The sequence below is a fragment of the Onychostruthus taczanowskii genome, unplaced genomic scaffold (assembly GCF_017590055.1).
Source record: "Onychostruthus taczanowskii isolate IOZ18803 unplaced genomic scaffold, ASM1759005v1 scaffold21, whole genome shotgun sequence".
Taxonomy (NCBI): domain Eukaryota; kingdom Metazoa; phylum Chordata; class Aves; order Passeriformes; family Passeridae; genus Onychostruthus; species Onychostruthus taczanowskii.
In genome coordinates, this window is record NW_024499351.1 from 443,906 (window position 1) to 465,571 (window position 21,666).

Genomic DNA, 21,666 nt, shown 5'->3' on the forward strand with positions numbered 1-21,666 from the left:
CCCACTGCAGCTGCACAACAAGAGGCCTGCACTGTGCTCCTCCACAAGAAGAGGTGTCGAGGATGCAGGAAAAGGAGCCCTAGGCTTTCACCTGTGCTTTTCAAAGCCACTGCCTTCAGAAGGCAGTAGCCCTCTGGCACTTTATATTTACAAATAAAAACAGGAACCACTTCCTTCCGCAGCCAAGGCTGAACTAAAAGCCTTTCTTAAGGGTTTGAAGTTGCTGAGGAAGAGGAATTTTGGATAACTTGAGGCTGGTTCTGCAGTTCTAATCTGTCAGATGACATGAATCCATCCAAGCTTTCCCTCCTTGTGATTCTGCATTAACACCCAGCAGCAGCCATGGGATGAGAGCTGCTGCTGCAGTCCATGAAGCTTGCTGGCTCAGCTGGCTCAGCTGACAGGGAATGTTTGAGCACAAGGCAGGCACTCTACAGGGAAAGCAAACTACCCTCCTGGCTTGAAGAGGACAGGTGAAAGGATCAGAAGTCAGGGATTGTATATGTGATGCAGCAAAGGAACAGGGAAGGGAAGTGGCTGCTTTAGTGGCTAGGAGGAACTTGTAGGAAAAGAACTTAGATACCTTTGCAGGATTTGTGGAGCAAAGGGGAACACTGGCATGGTGCTCCCTGGAGATTCTAGGATACCCCTGGCTGGCAGGCACAGGGGCAGCAGATTTTTTCCTGCGCACTGGGAGAAGAGGACACAAAGGTTGTTTCTCAGGCCAAGTATTTACAACCCTCCCTGACTTCTCCTACATTCTCAGGTTTGCCTTTCCTTGCATAGGTGCCTGCAATGGCCTTGCTCAGCTGCATGTAAGAGCAGAGTAATCTCCCTTTCTGTTACCAAGCATTGGGTTCCCATTACCTGCTCTAGGAGAGGGAGGACATCGTGCAGCAGTAAGGAGGTGGTGGTCCAAGGGAATTTTCCTAGCTCTTCTCTTCAGGTGTGTTTCCCAGGTAAAGTTTGATAAGCATACCCCTAGCCTACCTCTGCCTTCAGATCTGTTCATTAGCACCTTTGGGAGGGCTTTCTAGGACTGCCAGTTCTCAGGGGGCTGAGATACGATGTTTTAATTGTATATAATTAAATACTGCTCCCTTATCTAGATTTCAAAGTTTACTGTCGGGGCTTCAGTGCCAATGCTCTCTTCCTCTCTAATTAGCTTCCTTAATGTGTGCAGCCTTGCTTCTTCCCCCAAGGGGACAGGGCTCTCCTGCAGGGAAGCCTGGATTGCATCTAATTATTAGCAAAGGAGACAGACGGCAGCACTGCCCCTGCCCCAGGTGTCCCTTGAGAGCAAGGAGCCCAGAATGGGTGGCCACAGGGAAGCTGTGTCATGTGAGCATGTGGTCTTTCTGCTCCATCTGTACGTTGTTTTGCATGTAATCCCATCCCAGGTTCGTGGCAGAAGACCCTGCAGGACGAGGGGCCGCCTGACTGAAGTGCAGCTCACACGAGGAACACTTTTGCCTGGCCAGCACATAGCAAGAGGAGAAAAGGAGTTCCCAAGGCCTCATCTGACCCAAGGTGTATTAGAAGAGACAATACACCTGATACCTTCAGTCACTTTTTGGGCAGTGCCTTCTAAGCTGTCTTCTGCTGTTGACAGAGGCCACCCACTCCCCCAAGAGAATGGCACGAGGATGGTTACCCTCCTCTTGAATATCTTCAGGATGGCATCTGTCTCATTCATTGCAAGAGCACAGTGTTCTGAGCTCAGATTTGGCTGCCAGGTCATAATGGCACCTCCTGACTTGGTTGTTCCCCTCCTACTTGAATTTGTATTTATGACTGTTCTTACACAAGCACTTTACAGTATCTTGCTTCTGTTCAGGCTAACTTACATCTCTGCAAATCCCCATCCTACCTCTGACAATGCTTTCAGACTATTCTATCTGTAAGCTAAAACACCAATTTTCTATTTCCCATGCCCAACAAGCTCCATTTCAGGACAACCACCTACTGAACACCTTTTCACCCCCATCCAGTGACACATTTCTCTTTCCAGACAGATTAGCCCCCTTCACCCCAGTGGCCCATTTAGCCAGGGCTTGCTTATGACAGTGCTAAATAAGACGACATTAAAAGCCCTTCTGAAGCTCAGTGATATGACAACACTGCTTCTCCTTTACCCAAAAGGCTGGCATAAAAGGAAATTAGGTTGGCTTGATAAGATTTGTTCTTGACAAATATATGCTGGCTGTTATTCATCTCCTTGTTATCTTTGAGGTACTTACAAATAACGTGTTGATTTATTCTAGGCTCTTTTAGGTACAAAAGCAGACCTAATCTGGCTGAGCTGCTTTTGAAGGCAGCTTCTGAGCTTGCCTGCACATGTCACCTATTGCCCAGGAAACCTTCCAGAGGGATCACTAAGAGTCCCCATGCACTCCCCTGACAGCACAAGGCCAGATTTCCATGTGCCTCCTGTTCTGGGGACAGGCACGCTGCGTCTCTGTCCTACACCTCAGGCCTCATGACCACAGACATCACAGAGGGACCTGCTTCTTGGCAGAATCTGTTATTCAGATCCCTTCCCCTTTTCCCTCTGCATTGCTAAGGCATGAATGTCCAGAATATCTCCTTCCCATCTAATTCTTGTCCAGTTCATGCTCAGCCTGATTCTGACCCAACCCTACCACATTTTCTCTGTTACAATCCTCCCTACTAAACTGACCCATTTTCAGATTTTTGTACGAGTCTTTCTGAGTTCCAGGTCACCAGAGAGCTCATGAGTCGAGGTAAATCTCCTGCTACACTTCCCTCCTTATTCCCAGGATGATATGTGCCTGGGGCATTGATACAGATTATGTTTACATTATTTTTGCCCTGTGCAGGGGTGATACCTTATTTCCCTTGGAACTCTCACATACCCAGTCACTAAGGAGGAAGATAAATTTTAATAACCGGACCTAAAGTGTGAATGGAAATCTACTGAACCAAGTGAGCACTTGGCTCCTGTGCAGGTAAAACCTGCTCCCTACCTGCCTGAGCCAAAGTAACAGGTTTTGTTTCAGATCAAGCCTCCTCTTCTCAATGAAACCAGGGCGTCTCTCCCCTGCTCTCTGCAGCTCAATTCATTCCAGACTCCCTGCAGAACTGGCTTTTTTCCTGCCTTACACGCTGTGACAGGGCTGTGAATTTCAGGGAGAGCTGTGCCTGTGAGGACAGCGGAGCCTGGGCTGCACAGCAGCACGGCCGAGGGCAGAGGGAGGGCTGTGGCCGAGGATGCACAGCTCCTCGGAGCACAATGTCCACAGTCTCCAGACAGGAGTGCTGCCTGCCCCGATGCAAAGGCATGCCAGAATAATTCATCTGTCACAACGCTGCTGCTCAGGGTGCACGGGGGAGGTTTTGGGGCAGAGGATGGCACAGCCACGGCCAGATGAGCAGTACAGAGATGGGAGGACAATCGTCAGGGAGAAGGCCAGGCAGGGCGGATGCTGAAAGCCTGCTTGGCAGTTTTGGGGGCTGCTGAGTGCTCACGGATCCATAGATTTCTACTCCAAATTGTTTGCAAGAACCCACGTGTAACTATTTTGTTCTTTAGGATCACGTGTACTGACAAATTAAACCAGGAGCACGCAAGCACGTCTCAAAATTAGTTTCTCACTAGGAAGCAAGCAACCAAGTTTGGAAAAGAACTCTGAGCAAATCAATTTTTTTTGTCTTCATGTCCTTCTTATGTCCCAGACAGTGAGACAACAGCTTTGCCACCTGGTGACAGTGCATCTGGCCCTTGGGACAAGGGTCTCCTGCGGGGAGCACTGGGCTTGTGGTTGAATTAAAGCCATATTGCATGGCCCTAAAATAGCACAGTGTGTGACTACCACACATCAGTGTTTTAATGGGAGCAAATAACCAGAGGAATCACTCAAGCCCTCAAAAGAAGGTTCCTGATAACAATGCCATAGAATTTAAACCATCTCTTGAAAAACTCCAAAGATAGTGTCTCTGCACTGGACTCCACTCAGCTGTGCCCTATCCCTGCCCCCAGCCATCTGCACTCAGGGGACCTTTCCCTGGAAAGGACTTTGCTCTGAGGGGACAGGCATACGTCATCAGTTCCATCTCTCTCCTCCCAGCATCCAGTTCACAGAGATTCAGCCATGCCCCCCATTCTTTGTTATTGCTTTGTTTCTCACTGCCAGACACATTTGATTGTTACTTTGATTGTGTAGGAAGCAGTCCAGACATTATGGAAATGGAACCATATAGGGACTGGGCAGAGGAGGCTCATGCTGGTCACCCTCTTACTTACACAGCAGTGTGAATATTTTCTCTCTTACACTAAGATATTTTTAAAACAGAGAATGCTGTTACTGTTTGTTGTCACCCAGGATCCAGCATTGCCATTCTTGGAAACCAGCACAGTGCTTCTAATGTCATTGTCAGAAACTTTATTAGTAGAGTTTTTGATATCTCCCAAGATGTCCTCAGGCTAACTGGCATTTATGACTTGGAGAGGACTGACCCTAACTCCAGCCATGCTCAGGACTGCAAAGAGGAGGACATACCCCATAGTATCAGTGCAGCAAGGTCATGCACACACCGTGGCAAGCACTGTGCCTGTGAGAGACTGCTAACCAAAGCTCCTCATCCAGGAGTACTGGGAAAACACAGGTGGTTCAGCAAGACCAGACTGTGAAGGTTAAGCTAAAACAGTTCCCCTGTGGTGCTGGAGAACAGGGGAAGGAGCAGAGACAAGGCACAGGATAGGTGACTTTCCCCTTGCATGGCAGTGATGTGCATGTCCTTGATAGTGGACACATGATTTTGTCCCTGGTGTGAGCAGAGCCAGTGGAGACACACAGAAACCAGCTCCAGACATGGAAGACTGCATCTGACAAGGGCAGGGTAACATCACATCCCCCTGAGAGCAAAGAGCTGGCTGATCACACTCATTCCCCTGCAGCATGCGGGATGCAGCCTCCAGGCTCAGCCTCTCCTTCTGAGGAGGGGCTGCTTCTGACTCAGTCTGCCAGGTCCAGCTTCTCCTCTCTGTTTGGCTTTGGATGGCAGCAGATGTTTCTCTGCCCATCTGTACAGATGCTTGGATGCTGGCTGTGGTCAGCTGTCTGCTTTTTGTCCTGTCACTCCCATTTTGAGCCCAAGGATTCAGCCCTGCTGCTGGAAGAATACCGAGTGCCATCCACTGAGTTCAAACCCAAGGGCAACATGTCAGAGGAAAGAAATCTACTCCCAAGGCAAATGCCCAACTTGAACTCCAGTTGCATTGGGATCCTATGTAACAATGAATTACCTCTCCCTGCTCAAGGGCTTGCCACAGCCATGGATCTCATGTGCACAGCTGGGACAGGGATAGATGCCTGTTCTCTTGTAAAAACCTGCTGGTGCCAATGCTGCTCCCAGCAGTGCTCAAGCACAGGCCAGGGAGAGAAGGATCTGCAAAAAGGAATAGGACTTCTCCTACCGCCTATTCTTGTCTCCCCATCAGGGAGCTGTGGAGCAGTGCCTCACTCTGCGATAACTTTCCTGCGCCGACAAGCTTTGCTATGGCTGTTTTTTCAATTTTTTAAAACAAGATCCTGCATTTTGTGAATCACTACAATGCATTTAATAGGTAGCCTTTTCATAAAGGAGCACAGCGGATGTGTGCACAGGCCCTGATGAAGCTAATAACTACCTCTCAAAGGCTTTCAGGGAGTTATTACATATTTAAGATCCAAGCTCCCTTAATCAACCACAGAGATGCAGCTGGCAGCAGTAAATTGCCAACAACAGTTCATTACAAATAAGGAAACATTGGTTTTTCAAGGACAAAAACTGTGTCAGTTCCTCAGCTAACTCTTGTCCTCACCCTTCTCCCCCCGCCACTCGCCCCCAGTGATGTGCTGGCACAACTTGCTTTGTCCAATAGCACAACTCCACTGCCTAATCCCCTCCACAGGGGACATCATGCAATCAAGTTCCTGGATTTCCTGACTTATTTGGGCAAACAGCACAGTCTGCATCCCGTGCTCACCCTCCCTGAGAGAGCCACAGGCAGGACTTGTCCCACAGCACCACGATGAGTGCCACACGAGCACCCTCAGTGGCTTCTCCCTGGGGAGCAAATGAAGGCATGGGACACTCGGAGACACCGCTGTGAGGTGGCACTTGGGAATGAGTTTTTCAGTACCTGCTATGTCCTGGGCACAGCACAAAGGGGAAGGTCTGTGGACATCATGTGGCCTTATTCCCTTGCTGTCTCCTAAGAGACGTGGTTGACCACGCAACTGAGGCAGGAGCACAGCAGTTTAAGGGAGATGCCCATGCCTGGGGGATATTACGGCCAATATTTTAAGAGTGTTCAGGAAAGACTAAACATTGTTTGAATGAAGAGGAGAAAAAGAAAAGACAGCCCTGTTAGAGCTATATCTTCCCCTCTGAAGAGGCAGCAACCAGCTTTTGGCCTTCAGGAGCCAAAGAAATTATACATTTCAGGCCCAGAGAACTTCTCCTCCTCAAAAGGGAAACCGTCCCCATCCATGTCCCAGCGTGGTGCAACACACCTGCTCAGACCCTTGCTGTGGGCCTCGGCCAGGGCCAGCTGCTATAAAAGGGATCTGTACTGGATGGGCCAGGAAAACTGGATGCTTCTGCCAAGGATCCAAGCTGGCCATATCTGTACTGCCTACAAATCCCACTGGACCAAAGATCCAAGCCCTAGGTTCTGCTGGCCATATCGGTACTGCCTACAAATCACACTGGGCCAGGCACGACTTCCAGTGGTGAGGGGAGAATACTCTGCAAACCCCATGCTGGGCCCTGGAAGCAGGCCAAACAAGAGTTTAATCTTTGTTTGGTCTCCTTTGATATCTCACAGTGTGCTGCCAGACATTAACCCTGTGCAAGCTGGGGCTGTTGAGGCAGGGGATGCACATCGGCCCAGCGGAACAGAGCGGGACCACAAAGAGGAAGAGAATGTACTCAACAGTGAAACCTGAAAAAGGGAATGTTTCTTTGCTTCCCTTCCAGCCTGGTTTACAGCATTCTCTCTGCCACATCAGAAGACATCCTGCTCTTCAGCTGCATCCTACTGCAAGGCTGCTCATGCTGGAGGCTTTACTTTTTTCCTCTGAAGCTGCAGGCCACAGATGAAAAACTGATAGAGAGGGGTTCCAGGGCTGAGTCAGGACATTATTTTTGCTGTTTCTTTAGAAATACCCAACCCGACTTATTTTTGGAGAAGAAAAGGGGCACTTAAAAAAGCAGTACCACTTGGTTGCCCTCCTGCCACCATCTCTATTTATTGATACTGACATTTTTTAAAGGGCTCTTGGGAGGGAGCCTATGTGGTTTCTGAGGACACTTTCCCAAAAAAAAAAAAAAAAAAAAAAAAAAAAAAAATCAGAGCGTGTAGCTGATGGTTTGTGTCTGTGTTAGTATTCAGCTCCTAAATTTAAGCTTCCAGAGAAATGCCAAAACTGACTTGGACAAGTAAAATTCAGCGGGCAAAGAGTGTCATTTCCTAAATCTGCAGCAGACATGTTTTATAAAAACAGCTGAACTGTATATTATGAACAGCAAGACCATTTGACATAAGATTTTCCAAGCATTTACAGGTGTGACTGCATAGGTGAAATATGTTTAATTGGTTGTCCATATGTACCATCTTCCTCACTGACATTAATGCAGTAAAAGCTTTTCTTTTGGGGTGTGCACGCAGACATCTGGAGTGCAGATTGTAACAGATCTCTAGTTGCAATGTTATCCCTAGAAGAACTGTGTTTTTTGAACATGAAAGAACACACTGTTTTCAAAGGGCTTTGCAGTCACATCTGGAAGAAGTGCTCCTCCTGATGCTTCGAGACAGAAAGGAGAAGAGCTGATGGGATATCAGCTGAGGGAAAGCTTGCTTCCTCCTCTAATATAGGAAGCTGGACTTCTTTTGAATTATTTAGCATGCAGTCAGCAGATGAAAATACACTGACTGGATGAACCAGTGACCTCTTCTATGATCACAATAGCTGTAGTAGCTGGGGGGGCAGGAAGGGCCTACAACTGCACATCTTCTCCATGTTCTCATGCAGAAAGCTTCAATCATTAATGGAGATGCAAAACAAGGCTGGAGCCACCTTGTTGAGGCTGGGCTCAGAGGGAAGGCTCTCTTACACTTTAAATCACAGCACCTACACTGGTATCTCAACACACAAGCTGTGCTCCAGGAACAAGGAGCAGAAAAGCACCACTCGAAGAGGCAGTGCTGGGTTAAATGTTGCACAGGAGGACCAACATCTTCTCCACTACACATCTTTTTTTGGTAGCATCAGAATGAGATGTCTGATTAAATGCACAGGAGCTGCATGGCTTCAGCAGTTAAACTGCTATTTTGTGTATTCTGGGAAGGGGGGACATCAACAGATTGCAAAATGGGAAAGTCTCTCTGGACACTGCAAACAAACAACATGTTACGTAATTTGGCCTTTTGGGAACCAGGGGAAGGTCTCCAGAAGATCAGGGCCCTCCCAGCGCTTTCTAATTTTACTGGGACTTACCAGCAAGCCAGCCCTCTAATAATAGAGGCTTGTGCATGCTTTTCTTTCATCTTCATGTCTCCCTGTACTGCCCTACCTTTGTTATTACTGCCCCAGAAAAACACATCTTACTCACTTTTATCAAGCTAATTCATTCAGACTTGAAAGGCAGAACTGAAGAGGCACTAAAGACCTTTAGAAAGAGTGGCAAAGACATCTCTTGGCCATCAGAGCATGAGAAAATCTGGAATTTTAGAACTTTATTGAATCCAGTGTGCTAGGGAATTGCACCATTCCACATAACCATGGCAGAACTGAAGTACAGCACTATCAAGCAATAACAGAGCGAAAAGCCTTTAGCTCCATAATCCACATATTGTGCTAGTATATCTTCTTTATTGGAGCAAATTCTTCCAAGGGAGCATGCCTGTAAGCAGCAGCTCAGCATCAGGAACACTCTGCTTCTGTGCTGTCCTAAACTCGTGTCCAGGTAAAACATGGACCTACAGGAAACCTGCCAGTCAGATTGTACCACCCAGCACTTGAACACGGACTGCAGCTGCTGAGTTTTAGATTAATGCCTACTGCCTTTCAGGCACACGGATAGATTGGAATATGTACCACGGTTTCATTCTGTCCATGTCCTCTCCCACCTGAATGGAGAGAGCCCCTCGGTCAACATCTGTCCCTTACACCCAGGCCCCAGGCTGTGGACACTTCTGAGGTACCATCACTCACCGTGATTCCTGGGAGAGACAGTTTAAAGACAACAGAGACACAATGGCATCTGTTCAGAAAAGGTTTCTAAGAAAGCTGCTTTCCCCTGTTTCTTGCTTGCTGTGCACATTCTGGCAGCTGATAAGAAGAGGAAGGAGGAGGCTTGCAGCCCTGGTGAGGGCACACCAGCACAGATCCCACAGGATGTGGTCAGCTCACTTCCAGCACACCCCTTGGTTGCTGGGCTGTTGGCAAAAGTCAGCAGTGAACAGCTCAGAGGAGGGAAGGTCACCACCAGAGGCAAGCAGGCACAGCAGTGCCAGGGAGAACACCTCACCTCATCACAGCCCCAGCACCAAGAGGCAGCACAGACACAGGTCTTGGATGAAGGACAGCTCAGAGATCCTGGCCACAGTGGTGGATCCAAGGCAAGGCGTAGTCCAAGCCCCTCTGAGCACCATTACAGAGGCTGTGGCCGTGTGTTTGGCCTGCCATGTAAACATGTCACATCCCATGGGAGCTGGGAACAAACGTCAAAGTCTAACTGTCACTAGCCCAGTTTTGATAGTGTTGAGTGACCTGGATAAAAAACAAAGAGCCTTTGGGAGATATCCTTATAGCCTAGTTCATTGCATCTCTGCAGACAACTCCCTGCATCTCCCAAAATGATTAAAAAAAAATTCAAATAACTGCATTCCTCTCTACTACATTTATCATTCAGCAGTCAGAAGCCATGTGATCTTGACCCTTGTGTGAGCAACATGTCTGCTGAGCCTCCAGAGCTACAACATCATAGAACTGTGAACTTTTTGCTCAGTTTTTCCTGGGAAGTCAAAATCCCAACTGGTATAAATCCTGCCTGAGAACTATAAATCACCTTTTTCCCCTCTGCCATCTACTTCAAGAAGTTTTATGAAGAAGTTTCATTCTCCCTATGCAGATGCAGCAGATACAGGTGACAGACAGAACACAAGGACCTCTCTGGGCACTCACCACAGTTTGTCTCAGCTCCTGGGAGACCAGCAGCACAATAAATAACACCCAAGCCAAAATTTCGCTCTCCCTTTACCCAGCAGTGCCCTTTACCAGTTACTTCTTTCAGTTCTACGCAGTGTTTTTGTGCTACAGAACTTAGTCCCCTGTTGGCTGCAAACACAGAATTCACTGTAGGAAGAGCCTCAGGCTGGAAAAACACAGCTCCCAACCCTTACTCCTCCCGGAGCACCAGCTGGGCAAGGAAATGTCTTCATGACATACCCAAGGATAGATGTTTTCTACCGTGATTTACTGAGCAAATTTATGTTCTCCACATAATGTAATAAGGCTACAGCACTAATAATTTCCCCACCATCCAAATAGCAACACTCAGGAGTAGTCTCCAACAGCTTTCAGCCTCCTTTTTTACTTGCAGGCAGCTGATTGTAACTGCAGTTACATGCTAACCATGAAGCTTCCCTGCTTGACAACACTTTTTCAACACGTGTATTGGACTGTGACCCAGGCCTGCACCCTTTATAACAGGAAGATGTGAAGCAACCTTCACCAAAGCCCTGAGCAGAGCATCAGTAGGACAGCTGTGACCCAGTACTGGATGATCTGAGCCGAAACAGGAAACAGGAAGCAGGTACCACAATTCACACACTCAGTTTAAGCCCTTTGCAGGACAGGCCCTCGTGCCTGGGTTTTGGCTTTTTTTCACAGCCACCTTGGTTTTGTTCTCTGCTCTACTGCAGAGCTGAGGCTGTAGAGATCTGCTCAGCACATGGGTACAGCTCCCGGATCAGCTCCACCTCCTTGCTGCTGGAAGGCTGGAGTGCCCCTGACCAGGCATCACTCTCCAGTCTGCTGGCAAGGCAGGGACACTGTTTCAGGCTCCCCACAGCACCTAAGGCCATTCATGGCTTATTGCAACGCACGGGCACCCAAACACCTCCAGTGCAGCTCTGGGAGCAAAGTGCATTTCATTTCAGGAGAAACAGAGACTGTAAGAAACAAATAAAACCTTGACTTACACTATCTCATCATTCTGGAACTCCAGTTCCCCGCAGGTGTCTTCAAAGTCCTCTCCTCCACCTTTGGCCGTGCCTTCAATGGTTTTGTAGGGCACAATAACATTTCCTCGTGCTCCAGAGGTTCGCAACACTTTCACTTCCATGGTTCCTACACTTTCACTGATGTGTGTTACTGGCTCCTCGAAGGTGAAGATGCCGGCGTGGTCATCGTCAAAAATGGTGACGGTGGCAGTAGATGGCGATCCCAAGCAGGCAAGTGTTGAGACGCGGCTGGCCTCAAGAACGCCCTCATCTGAGGCCTCGGTGCTCACACGGACGTTGCTGAGATGGACCAGGAAGTTCTCATCCTCCTCAAATATGTCGTCGTCGATTATGCCAACACGGATTTCCTTCTGGGTCTCTCCAGGCTTGAAGACCACCGTCCCTTCAGTGAACTCGTAGTCAGAGCCGGCGTTGGCCGTGCCGTCCTCTGTCCGGAAGTCGACGTACACCGTGTTGGTCAGGTCTCCTCCCCGGCGGACGATGGTCAGGGCCACGGTGCCACAGTTCTCCAAGCACTGGTAGGTGCCCTGCTCGAAGTAGAGCTTGCTGACAGGATCGTTTTCGGTCACCTCGCTGTTGACCTCATGCATGCTGACGGCTTTGCGGGCCTGGTCTGCAGCATGTCTCTTCAGGATGTTGCCAGCGCCGGTCATGAGCCGAGTGGCCTGGATGCGGTAGAAGGCTCTGCTCTTCTGCTGCTGGCTCAGGACCTGGTAGTTAGCCAACTCTATGAGCTGCTCAATTTCCTTGTCTGGGTGCTTTTGTTTCAGTTCCTTCAGGATCCGAGCCATTTCCCTCCTGGCTTCCTCGTCATCCTGGTCTTTTTCGTCCACCTCCAACACCAGTGTCCCATCCAAAAAGTTTTCCACGTGAGAATTAGCAACCTTCCCGTCCATCTCGATGTCAGCCTTGGAGGAGGGCCGGTCACCCTCATGCTCAATGATCATGCCTCTCTGCTTGCCAGCTCGGTATTTCTTGTAGACGTACTTGTAAAATAAAAGCCTCCTGTCAGCTATCCAGGCAAACACTACACAGATGGGGAAGAAGAAGAAGGTGAGCAAGCCTTCCCAAACTTCCACAATCCCAGGAGAAGACACAGATAAAATAATGTAAAGCCAAGTGTAGGCAAAGATGCTCCAGGCCGCTGTAACAAAAAACACTCGCAAATGCTTGATCTTCCTTATCTCTCCATCTGGCACCACGTACACACAGATTGCAATGATGACAAACATGTTGAAGGCAGCACTCCCCACGATGGTGCTCGGCCCCAAGTCCCCCGCCGTGAAGCCATGGCCGCACACCTCGATAACAGACAGGAGGATCTCTGGAGCAGACGAGCCCAAGGCCATCAGCGTGAGGTTGGAAACAGTCTCGTTCCAGATCCTCACGGTGGTTTTGCTAGTCTCGCCATTGGGCTTCTTGATGGTTATTTCCCGCTCTTGGGATGTAATGACTTCGATGGAGGACATGAAGCGGTCGGCTATGATGGACACTCCCAGGAACATGTACACCATTGCTACAAAATACACCGTTGCCCGAGCGATTTTGTCCCCAAATGAGGGGTCCTGGGGTTCCCATATTGGTAAAATCACCCCCTTTTTGCAGATGTAGGAGCCAGCGCACTCCTCAGTGTCGTTGGCGGGCAGTTCACTGGGGCTCTCCGCATGTGTGCCCTCTGCATGGAAGAGCAGCACCAGGACAAGGCTCAGGAGAGGGAAGCTCACTGGGAAGGTGTGTGAGTGAGTTACTCGCGACATGGCCACTTCCACCAGACGGGTCCCAAACATCCTCAACCTGAAGAGGCAAAAAGGAAAGATTAAGTGAGGCCAACCAGAGATAACAGATTTTCCTCTCCAAAGATACGGTCAAGTTATCCTGTTACTCAAGACGATGCAGCTGATGAGCCCATTTTGTTATGATTAGTGATGTTTTCCATCCTCCGGTTCTGTCATCTGAAGCTGGATGGATTCAGATGGTACCAGTGAGCTAGCACCTACCCACTTTAGCTACCATGAAGTTTCTTTCTCTTTGTTGAAAACCTATTTGTTCAATTGCATTTTCTTGTTCCTCTAATCTAATTAAAGCCCATCGTTCTGCTTCACAGCTGGCAGAAGTATTTCCCATTTCAAAATTACAGTGCACTCACTCACTCACTGGAATTCAGGGTAAGAGCAGGAGAGGACAGGGAAATCTACTATCCCCTCATCATGTTCAAAAAATATTTCTATACTTTTAAAATCACTGTAAGCTACGTATTTCACAGTCTTTTCTTGCTCACAGTCCTCCTAAGCATCTACTCCACATTGGAAATCTGCACAAAGTGAGTTGGAGCCCTGGAAAAACCTTACTCTTAACTGTAACTTGGTCATAAGGTGCACCAGAAGGGCAGCCTGTAATTAATGATTTTGGAGCCATTCCTTCCACAGTGCATCACTTTGCACCTTCCCAAAACTGGAAAGAGCCGCATATGCATCGAAGCCTGGCTCTCTTGGCATGCTTCTAGAGGAAACGTGTCCCTGCGCTCTTTTCCCACTAGGTCAGCTTTGACGGCTTCCCCTTCAAGGGCCTTTCTCACTCCATTTACAACATCAGTCATCAGGCATGACAGCGGTTCTTGCCCTTGTCCTGCCTCAGGATTTTCCAGCAATGTAGAGGAGCTGTTAAAGAGGTTTGCAGTTAGTTAACAGTGCATAAACCGACAGAACAGATGCCTTTAAGTACAAAGAGATGCTTAGTGAAAAAAAAAAGCCCTGAGCATGCTCAGTGTTATATTCTCAAATTTACTAGCCAATAAAAGCTAGATCCCTAGTTATTAAAGCTGTATTTTCTCCTCAAGGAGAGCCTTTGCTATACCACACTTCTCTAATCCAAGTTAATTTAATCAGATGGTACTTAAAAATATTTCTATGAAGAGAGGAAAATGAGCACGTCAATACCTCGACTTCACTGGGAAATACAAAAAGCTGAGCTGATTTTCCTCAGAAAAACCCCACACCCCTGAAAGAAAAAGTCTACAAAGCTCTGCCATGAGAGGTTTTAACTCCTAGTTAGGGCAGGGGCAGATCATGCAGGGACAGAGCTGTGTGCAAGGGAACAGCTTGGTGGAGGAATCAATGGGTGCCATCCTACACCCATGTTATGGGATCTGCTCCACAAAGAGACACTGTAATGGTGGATCAAAGCCCTCTCCTCCATTTACTTTTATTTATGGATGCTGTAGCACTGTTATTGGTCTGGGAGGGTAATAGTGGGAATTTATCGAGACAGTTTCATATAAATGGCATTTTCTCACCAGGAACTGTTGGTCTGCCTCCAACCCCCCTACTCCCTGGTATTGCAATTAAGAAGATTAAAAGATACATAGTGGAGGAAGTGAGCAAATCAGAGAGCTGGGTGATAAGAACATATAAATTGAACAGGAAAAAGCAAGTCTCTTGTAGGAAGACAGATTTAAAAGAAAATTGTTTGCATTGGGAATCCTGCTAATGCTACAAAAAAGCTCTTAGTACCAGACTCATTGCCCCCCTGATCGTAGTGCCTGGGTACCTTCTGCTTCCCCAGATGTGAGCTGTAGCCACCGCTTACAAGCTCAAAGTGAAAAAAATGCAAGCATGATGTTTGCAAAGAGGAGCACCTTGTTGCACACCCTTCAGTGGATGGCTGAGCTGAAACAGATGTGCATTCATGGTCACTGAAATATAGCTGAAGCATGAATTAGTCACCCAACATCTGTACTCCTGTGTTTCACACTGCTGCAAACCAAGTCACAGAGACATTTGATAAAGGGGCTGTCAGAACACAGGCTGACTTGGTACCTACTCTGTTAATCCCAGATAGCTCCTAAGTGTAGTTTTGTTTCCCTTTTAAATATGTAGGCTTAAAAAAATTCATGGTGGGCATAAAATATTACTCAGTTTCATGGTTCTTCACCATCTCCTTCTAAAGGGTAGCAGTTTCTTCAGAAAACTAAAGAAATTCACCTGTCCTTGTTCATTTAATTTTTCTCCCTGTGGCAAGTCATATCCCTGCACATGTACAATTATTCAGAGCAATCAGGCATTGTGAAATCCCCTTGGCAAGAAGAGAAAACAGATGGTTCTAGAAAAAATATTATGCTTTGGGTCACTGATTTAGGTCATGAAGAATAGGAGAGTCCCATCACACTTTGGACCAACTCTCCAGCTTTAAAAGGATTTGGATACTGGAAGTCTCATTCAGAAAAAAAAAAAAAAAGACAGCCACAAAATCAAATTAATAAGTAATTTGAACTTTATTTACCATGTGTTTCCCCTTTCAAACATTCTAATATAAGTTGGGTTTTGTTTTGGTTTGTTTATTTAGTTTGTTTGTTTGTTTGAAATCAAGTCCCATACTACTTTAAACAGGAGGAAAAAAGGCCTGGAGGCTGCATCTGAGCAATCCATGTTTCTGGCATTCCCAACCAGCACTCCATGTACAAATAATATTTTTCCCTAGATGTCAGGAGGTAAGAAATGTGGAGCTTTTCTGGAGAGGGATAAGAAATGGCTGGACCTTTGGAAGAGACATCCACCAGCCATGCCAGTGTGCATCCTTTGGGCAGCAGCAGCATCCCCCAACTCTGCTGTACTTCCTCCAGCATTTTGTGGTGTGGTCAAAAGCAAGGTTCATACATCATGACCAGCTTTCCTACTTAAACCAATTCACAGTGAGGCTCAGGAATTATGAAGGGCTAGAAAATGCTTGGCCACAACATGCTAGTTACATACATGCAGCCAGAGCCTGACACTCAAAATAACTCTGAGAAGCACCTGCTATTAAATCACCAGCATTTCTTTATTTGTACAATCCAAAATAAACAGCTTGGTCCCCAGAGACCCTCTTGCTCTGCATTTGCCTACAGTCTCAGCTCACAGTCAGCACACTGTGGCAAAGTGTAGGAATATTCCCAGAGAAATAATTTCCAACATGCTGTAAGGGGAAGCAAGGCTACCTGAAGAGCAGCCCTCCCTCCAAACCGAGCTTTGTTAGCTTTTCATTAAGGTCTCAATTGCATTTCCCATCCTGGCCATCAGCAATAGAAGCATGTGCAGCAGCTGATGCACAGTGTCGGGCTGGCAGCCCTGGCAAACCCTGCCTGCCCGGGTGCTCATGGCCTTGGTGGCACTGCCCCAGTGCCTCTGGGGACAGAGGGATCAGGGCAGCACAGGCAGGGGCACAGGCTGCTCTCAGGCTCGGTGCTGGCCACGTGTGGTGAAAAATCCCTGCACTGCCCTGCCCACAAGCACCACCTGATGCCCAGGGACAGCACCCTAAGCCCTTTCTACCACTGCAAGAGGGGAACTGTCCTGGTGCTGCTGGAGAGCTCCAGGGAGAGCTAAAACTAACCAGGAGAGACAGAGCCCAACCTGGGTTCTCCTGACCCCCTTTCCCTTTCCAGACAAGCTCCACAGAGGTGCCAGCAGGTGTTTCTGCACAGTCAGGGAGGAAAGTCTGCAAGAGGCTCCATAACAAGCTCAGTTTAGATGGAGCCCTGGACAAAGGTTGTCGGTCCGGCCTTTTTTTCCACCCCTAGTGCTGTGAAACACCAGGAGGGCAGTTGTTGCCCACAGCAGGGCTGAGAGGGTTGTAGAGATATTTGCCTCCCTGCTGGACATGGGAGCTCTAGGTTTTACAAATTGCCAGCTCATGCTCCTGCCCCCCAGCTGAGGAGCTGCCAGATGGGGAGGAAACAGCCTTTTAGACTCTGCTCTGATCTTTCCCTGGCAGCATCGATCCTTCAGGCTGACTGGTTGCTGCATGCAAAGCGAGCTTGAAAGCTGCTCTGCATTTAAACAAAGCACAGCTTTTTCTTTGCAGCAGCCTCCCAAAAGTCCCATCTCCATCAGGGCACTTCAGCTTTGAAATATCCACTGCCAGACCCTCCCTGTTATTTTCCTAAAGCTTTGTATCACACACGGATCTATGACCATTTGCAACACACTAGAAGCACCATTATTTTTAAGAGCACCAAAAAACCATTGCTGATCCAGACACTTTAATTACAGAAGGACCGGGCAAGGAAGGAAATGGCCTGGGCTCAGGAGGAATGAGTGGCCACACAAAGAAAGACTGAGAGGCTTTCCACATGGAAATTTTTTCCCAGCATCCCACAGAAAACGTGTACAGAGCAGCTGTCACGCAGCAGTGTTCACACCATTACAGCCACCGCCGGTGCTACCCAGCAGTGCCCACCCCACTGCGACACCATAATCTTCATCATGAACATCATTCCTGCCAATTTACTGCCAGCTTGGATGGGAGGTGTCCCCACAGCTGTGTCACCACCGTGCAGGAGGCTGGAGCAGCACCCTTTCCCCACAGGGTGCCTGGTTGCTTGCTGGGGACCAGTTAAAGTTTGCTCTTCACGTGAGAGCGGCTGCTTCTCAGCTCGATGTGAGAGCACAACCAGGAGCGCGTTGCAACACCACAGGGATTCCCAAAGAGTCTTTTCCCATCCTACAGTCAGAGCTAGATAAGAGAGGACCTTTTCCTAGCAAGAGTGCACTAGGGAGAGACAGGGAAGGCAGCTCAAGCCACCCTTTTCTGGTGTCACAGACTGGAGAAAGACAGTGTCCCTTCAACCAGAGGGACCAAAAACTGACGAAGAAGCAGCTGGTGGTCACTGCAAGGAACAGCCAGCCTGCATGATAGAGAAACAGAGGCTCAAAGCAACTCAGCTGCTCCCCACCCTGTCCCAGGAGAAAAGACAGCAAGCCCCCAAAAGACAGACTCTCTCCTACCCCACAGTCAAACCTGAAGTCCCCAGGTTACAGCACCTGTCCCCCAGTTTCTCTTGCAGGAGAAGAAGAATCTGCTGCAATCCTCCGGGGAAGAAGCACTGCATGCCTTGCCTCCATGCATGGCCCTTACAGCCATGGCCCCATCTCTGGAGGAATAGTGAACTTCTCCTCTGCTGCTGACCTTGCCTGGCTGTGCTCAAGCCTGCACACCTGTGCCTCACTGAAATCAGCAGCCTGCTCTCCAGCAGACAGCTTGGGCAAAGCCTGGTCTGGGAAAAGATATGGCTGTAGGGGAAAAAAAAAAAACCCAAACAAGCCATCTGGTCTCTGACCATCACAGGTCCAGCTTCTTGCAGCCAAGGAACACAAAACGGACGCCAACAGCCCTGCAAGGAGGTACAGGGTGCTCAGAGATGTGTCTGGGCAGACACAGGCTCCGCTGGTTTCGCTTCTGATCTTGGTGCTGACCCCGTGGTGCAGCTCTGGTGAAACAGAGCTCCTGACAGCTGTGAGATTGACCTGTCAGGGCAGGAAAAGGACCCTTCTGCTGCACTGGCTGTACATCCAAACCGTGCAGGAGAGCTGCTAAGTCCAAAGACTGTGTTGCCACTCAGGGCTGCATAGCATGACGGCACTTTAAACACTGCTTGGAAAACCCTTGGCTCGCTTCCCTGCTCTGGCTCTGCCTGGCTCCTGCTCCCTTGCACCCAGCTCTGCCACTCCAAAACAGGCACAGCCTGTTGGCATCCCCTAGCCATGACCCTGTAGATCTCCACATCAGGAAAATGATTTCCAGGCCATCAGCATCCTGATTGCATCAGTACAAAAAAACATCAAAACCTTTCCAAATATAGTCAGAGGCACAAGCCCTCCATGAAGCCGATCAAGTAAAACACATATCAGGCCACCCTGGTTTCTGTAAAGGACATTAAAAAGTAAGAATAATTATCAGTCTGCAACTGATTTTTCCATGTATCCTATCTCTTCAATGAAACATCCAATCTCCTTCGACAATTTCCCCAGCAACTCTCCAAAATAAACGGACAAATAGAGAAAATAAAACATCCCTGATATAAAATTTCAGCCGCATTGGATGAATTTGGGGGCAGCTTGCAGAAAATGAGCTTGGAACCATTTGCCAGGGAGATTACAGTCTTGCTTTTCACACATGGAGACCAAGTGTCAAGTTGCCCCTTTCTCCCACGACTCAAGATATCAGCAAGGAATATGCCAGAAAATAAGAAGCAAGGGGGAAATGTCACATTTCTCTGGGACTGGGTTTTTTTTGTTTATTTGTCTGCTTCTCAAACAACTGTGTTCCTACTTGCTGTTGTCTTCAGACCATTTCTTTACCCTTTCCACCTGCCTTTGGTCTCCTCTTTATCAAGCAGCATCAGGCTCTTTCCTGTGATTCCTGTTGGGTTGCTGATGCCTTTCTCTGTGCCTGTGCATCTCCCTTGCTGATTTAAGCACAGTCTGCCTGCACTCCACGAGCTGGCCCTGAGGCTGCCTGGCTGGCAGACTCCCTGTGTGATCTCAGGGCAGCCCAGCATCTCCCTGTGCTCCATGTCTCTGTGTAAAATGGGTAGAGCAACTCCTGTGAGTGCTGGGGGAATAAAACACTGCTAATAAGCCTAAAGCTCTTGGGAAGCCTGGGGAGGAAGTATCTGCCCAGAGGTGCCCCAAAGGAGCCAGAAGGGAGGAATTAACAGGCTTATTGCTTTCCCCTATGCCTGTGTCCTCTCTTCCCCTCTGGGACTGTTTTTGCACTGGGTTTGTAGCTGTGTGTGGGTCTTCTGTGCAGCGGGATGCTCCCCTGAGTTGTGCAGGAACAGAAAGCTTCAAGGGAGAGGAGATGAATCTCCATCCTCAGATCCCTGCGAACATCCACGGATGAAGAGGTGGAGATGTCCATGGGATGGATGTGGGGGAAGACGGATGGAAATGCAGGTTGTTGACCTGAGCAATTCAGGCATGGTACTAGGCAAGAGCTGAGCAGGTTGGGCTGGGCTGGGGACTCACCCTGGCATGCTCCATCCATCTGCTCCTGGATGGGGAAGGGTGGTAGCACCTCCCATCAGAGCCACGTCCAGAGGCACAGCTTGGGCACAGCTGACTCTAGAGGGAGCTGGATGCTAGTGCCGAGCAGATGGCCAGCTTTTAGACCCCCAGACCTCAGGCAAGGGATTCTAAGCCCAGGTGTGTGCCAGGCCTTCCTCACCTATCTCACACACAAGGTTAACCACCCCTTCCTTCTCCTCAGACTCCCCCTCTTTCTCTGTCTCCTCAGGAGCTCTTTGCAGCACCAAATCTCACTTCTATTTGTAGCCAGGTTTCCTTAGGAAGCCAGGCACATGAAATCACAGTTTCCATGTTTGTCTGTCTGTTCACATTGCTCCCCCCTCTTTCCAATTTCAGTTGAAATCACCAGAGGGATAGAGATAGCAACAAAAGCCAAGTTCCTCCAAGGTTCCTGAAGGCAGCTGGAGAGATACCACTCACACCCTTGGCAAGGGAAAGCTCAGTCAGGGAGCTCAGCCCACAGTGGATGCCAGAATATCAAGAGCACAGCAGCCTGCAGCAGCCCCAGGTGCAGCCAGGATTTGCACAGCTGTGTGCATTGATGTCCATGAGCTGGGAGCACGTGCAGATCCCAGCACTGTGAGTTTGGACAGAGCTCCAGGTTGTTTCCCGTGCCAGTCACAAGGAGAGCCATTGTCACTTGTGCTGTCTATGACCAACCTGTTGGTTGATTGTCCAGTGATGCTTGCATCTTGCAGGGCATTGGGCTTTATTACAGGATCTAACTTTCATTAGGATGCTGGAGAACAGCGGCTTTTTTTCACCAGTGAGCAATCAGGACTGTATCCCCTCAAAGCCACAGCAAAAACCCAAATTCTGTCCCAGATGCAAACGCCAGAAAAATCGCAACTCTGAATGCCCTGAGTGTATCAGGACTCTACAAAAGGGAGAGAAGTGGCTGTGCCTACACAGCATCATTTAAGGTGCTGTAGAGACTCCCAAGACAAAGGACATAAACCAAAGTTTGTGCCATGTCATGTGCAGCAGTGCCAGGAGAGAAGACAAGGCACAGCCTGGGCAGGTACAGGACAGTGAACATTTCAGTTTCAGGAGCCATTCACCAAAACCTTAGAGAAAGTGAGGGAAGGAGAAGCAAGAGAACTTTCATCAGGTCAGAACTGTGCTGCTGCTGACACTCAGGGGTGCTGGTGGACACAGAGAGCATGCCAACCTCCTCAGGTATCTTGAATGCAAAGTCTGGTAGAGAAGAAGCTTTGACCAATGTGGCTCCTCAGCACTGACTTAGGAATTGACCATGTCAACAGAGCTGGTGGGGGCGTAAGAGGAGTCAGACAGCTTTCCTAGGAGTTGGTGGTGGGGGTTCATGACTTGGCTGGCAGGTGATGGTCCTAGAAATGTTACATTATTTCCCTATTTGGCCTTAATGTCTGTGCTGGACAAGGGGCAAAGCTGCTACTGAAGAACCAATCAGAAGGAAAAGGGAAGAAAAGAACAGCTAATAGACACTCCCGAAGGATCACAAATGCCTTTCTTTGATGATAGCCACGTCCCCAACCAAAGCCATATGTCAGAGCTCTTTTTTTTCCTGGATGCCACCATCACATCAAT

At 48.6% G+C, this 21,666-nt stretch overlaps 1 protein-coding gene across 5 annotated transcripts in view; it reads right to left on the reverse strand.

Annotated features, from left to right (window-relative positions):
• The window catches only part of SLC8A1 (solute carrier family 8 member A1), a 122,003-nt gene that overhangs the window by 81,604 nt on the left and 18,733 nt on the right, over positions 1-21,666 (reverse strand). For all 5 annotated transcript variants that reach the window (XM_041404358.1, XM_041404361.1, XM_041404356.1 and 2 more), the window contains one exon: positions 11,213-13,048. In XM_041404358.1, coding sequence (XP_041260292.1) covers positions 11,213-13,041 — 1,829 coding nt within the window. In that variant the 5' untranslated portion in view covers positions 13,042-13,048. The remainder of the gene's footprint in view (positions 1-11,212; positions 13,049-21,666) is intronic.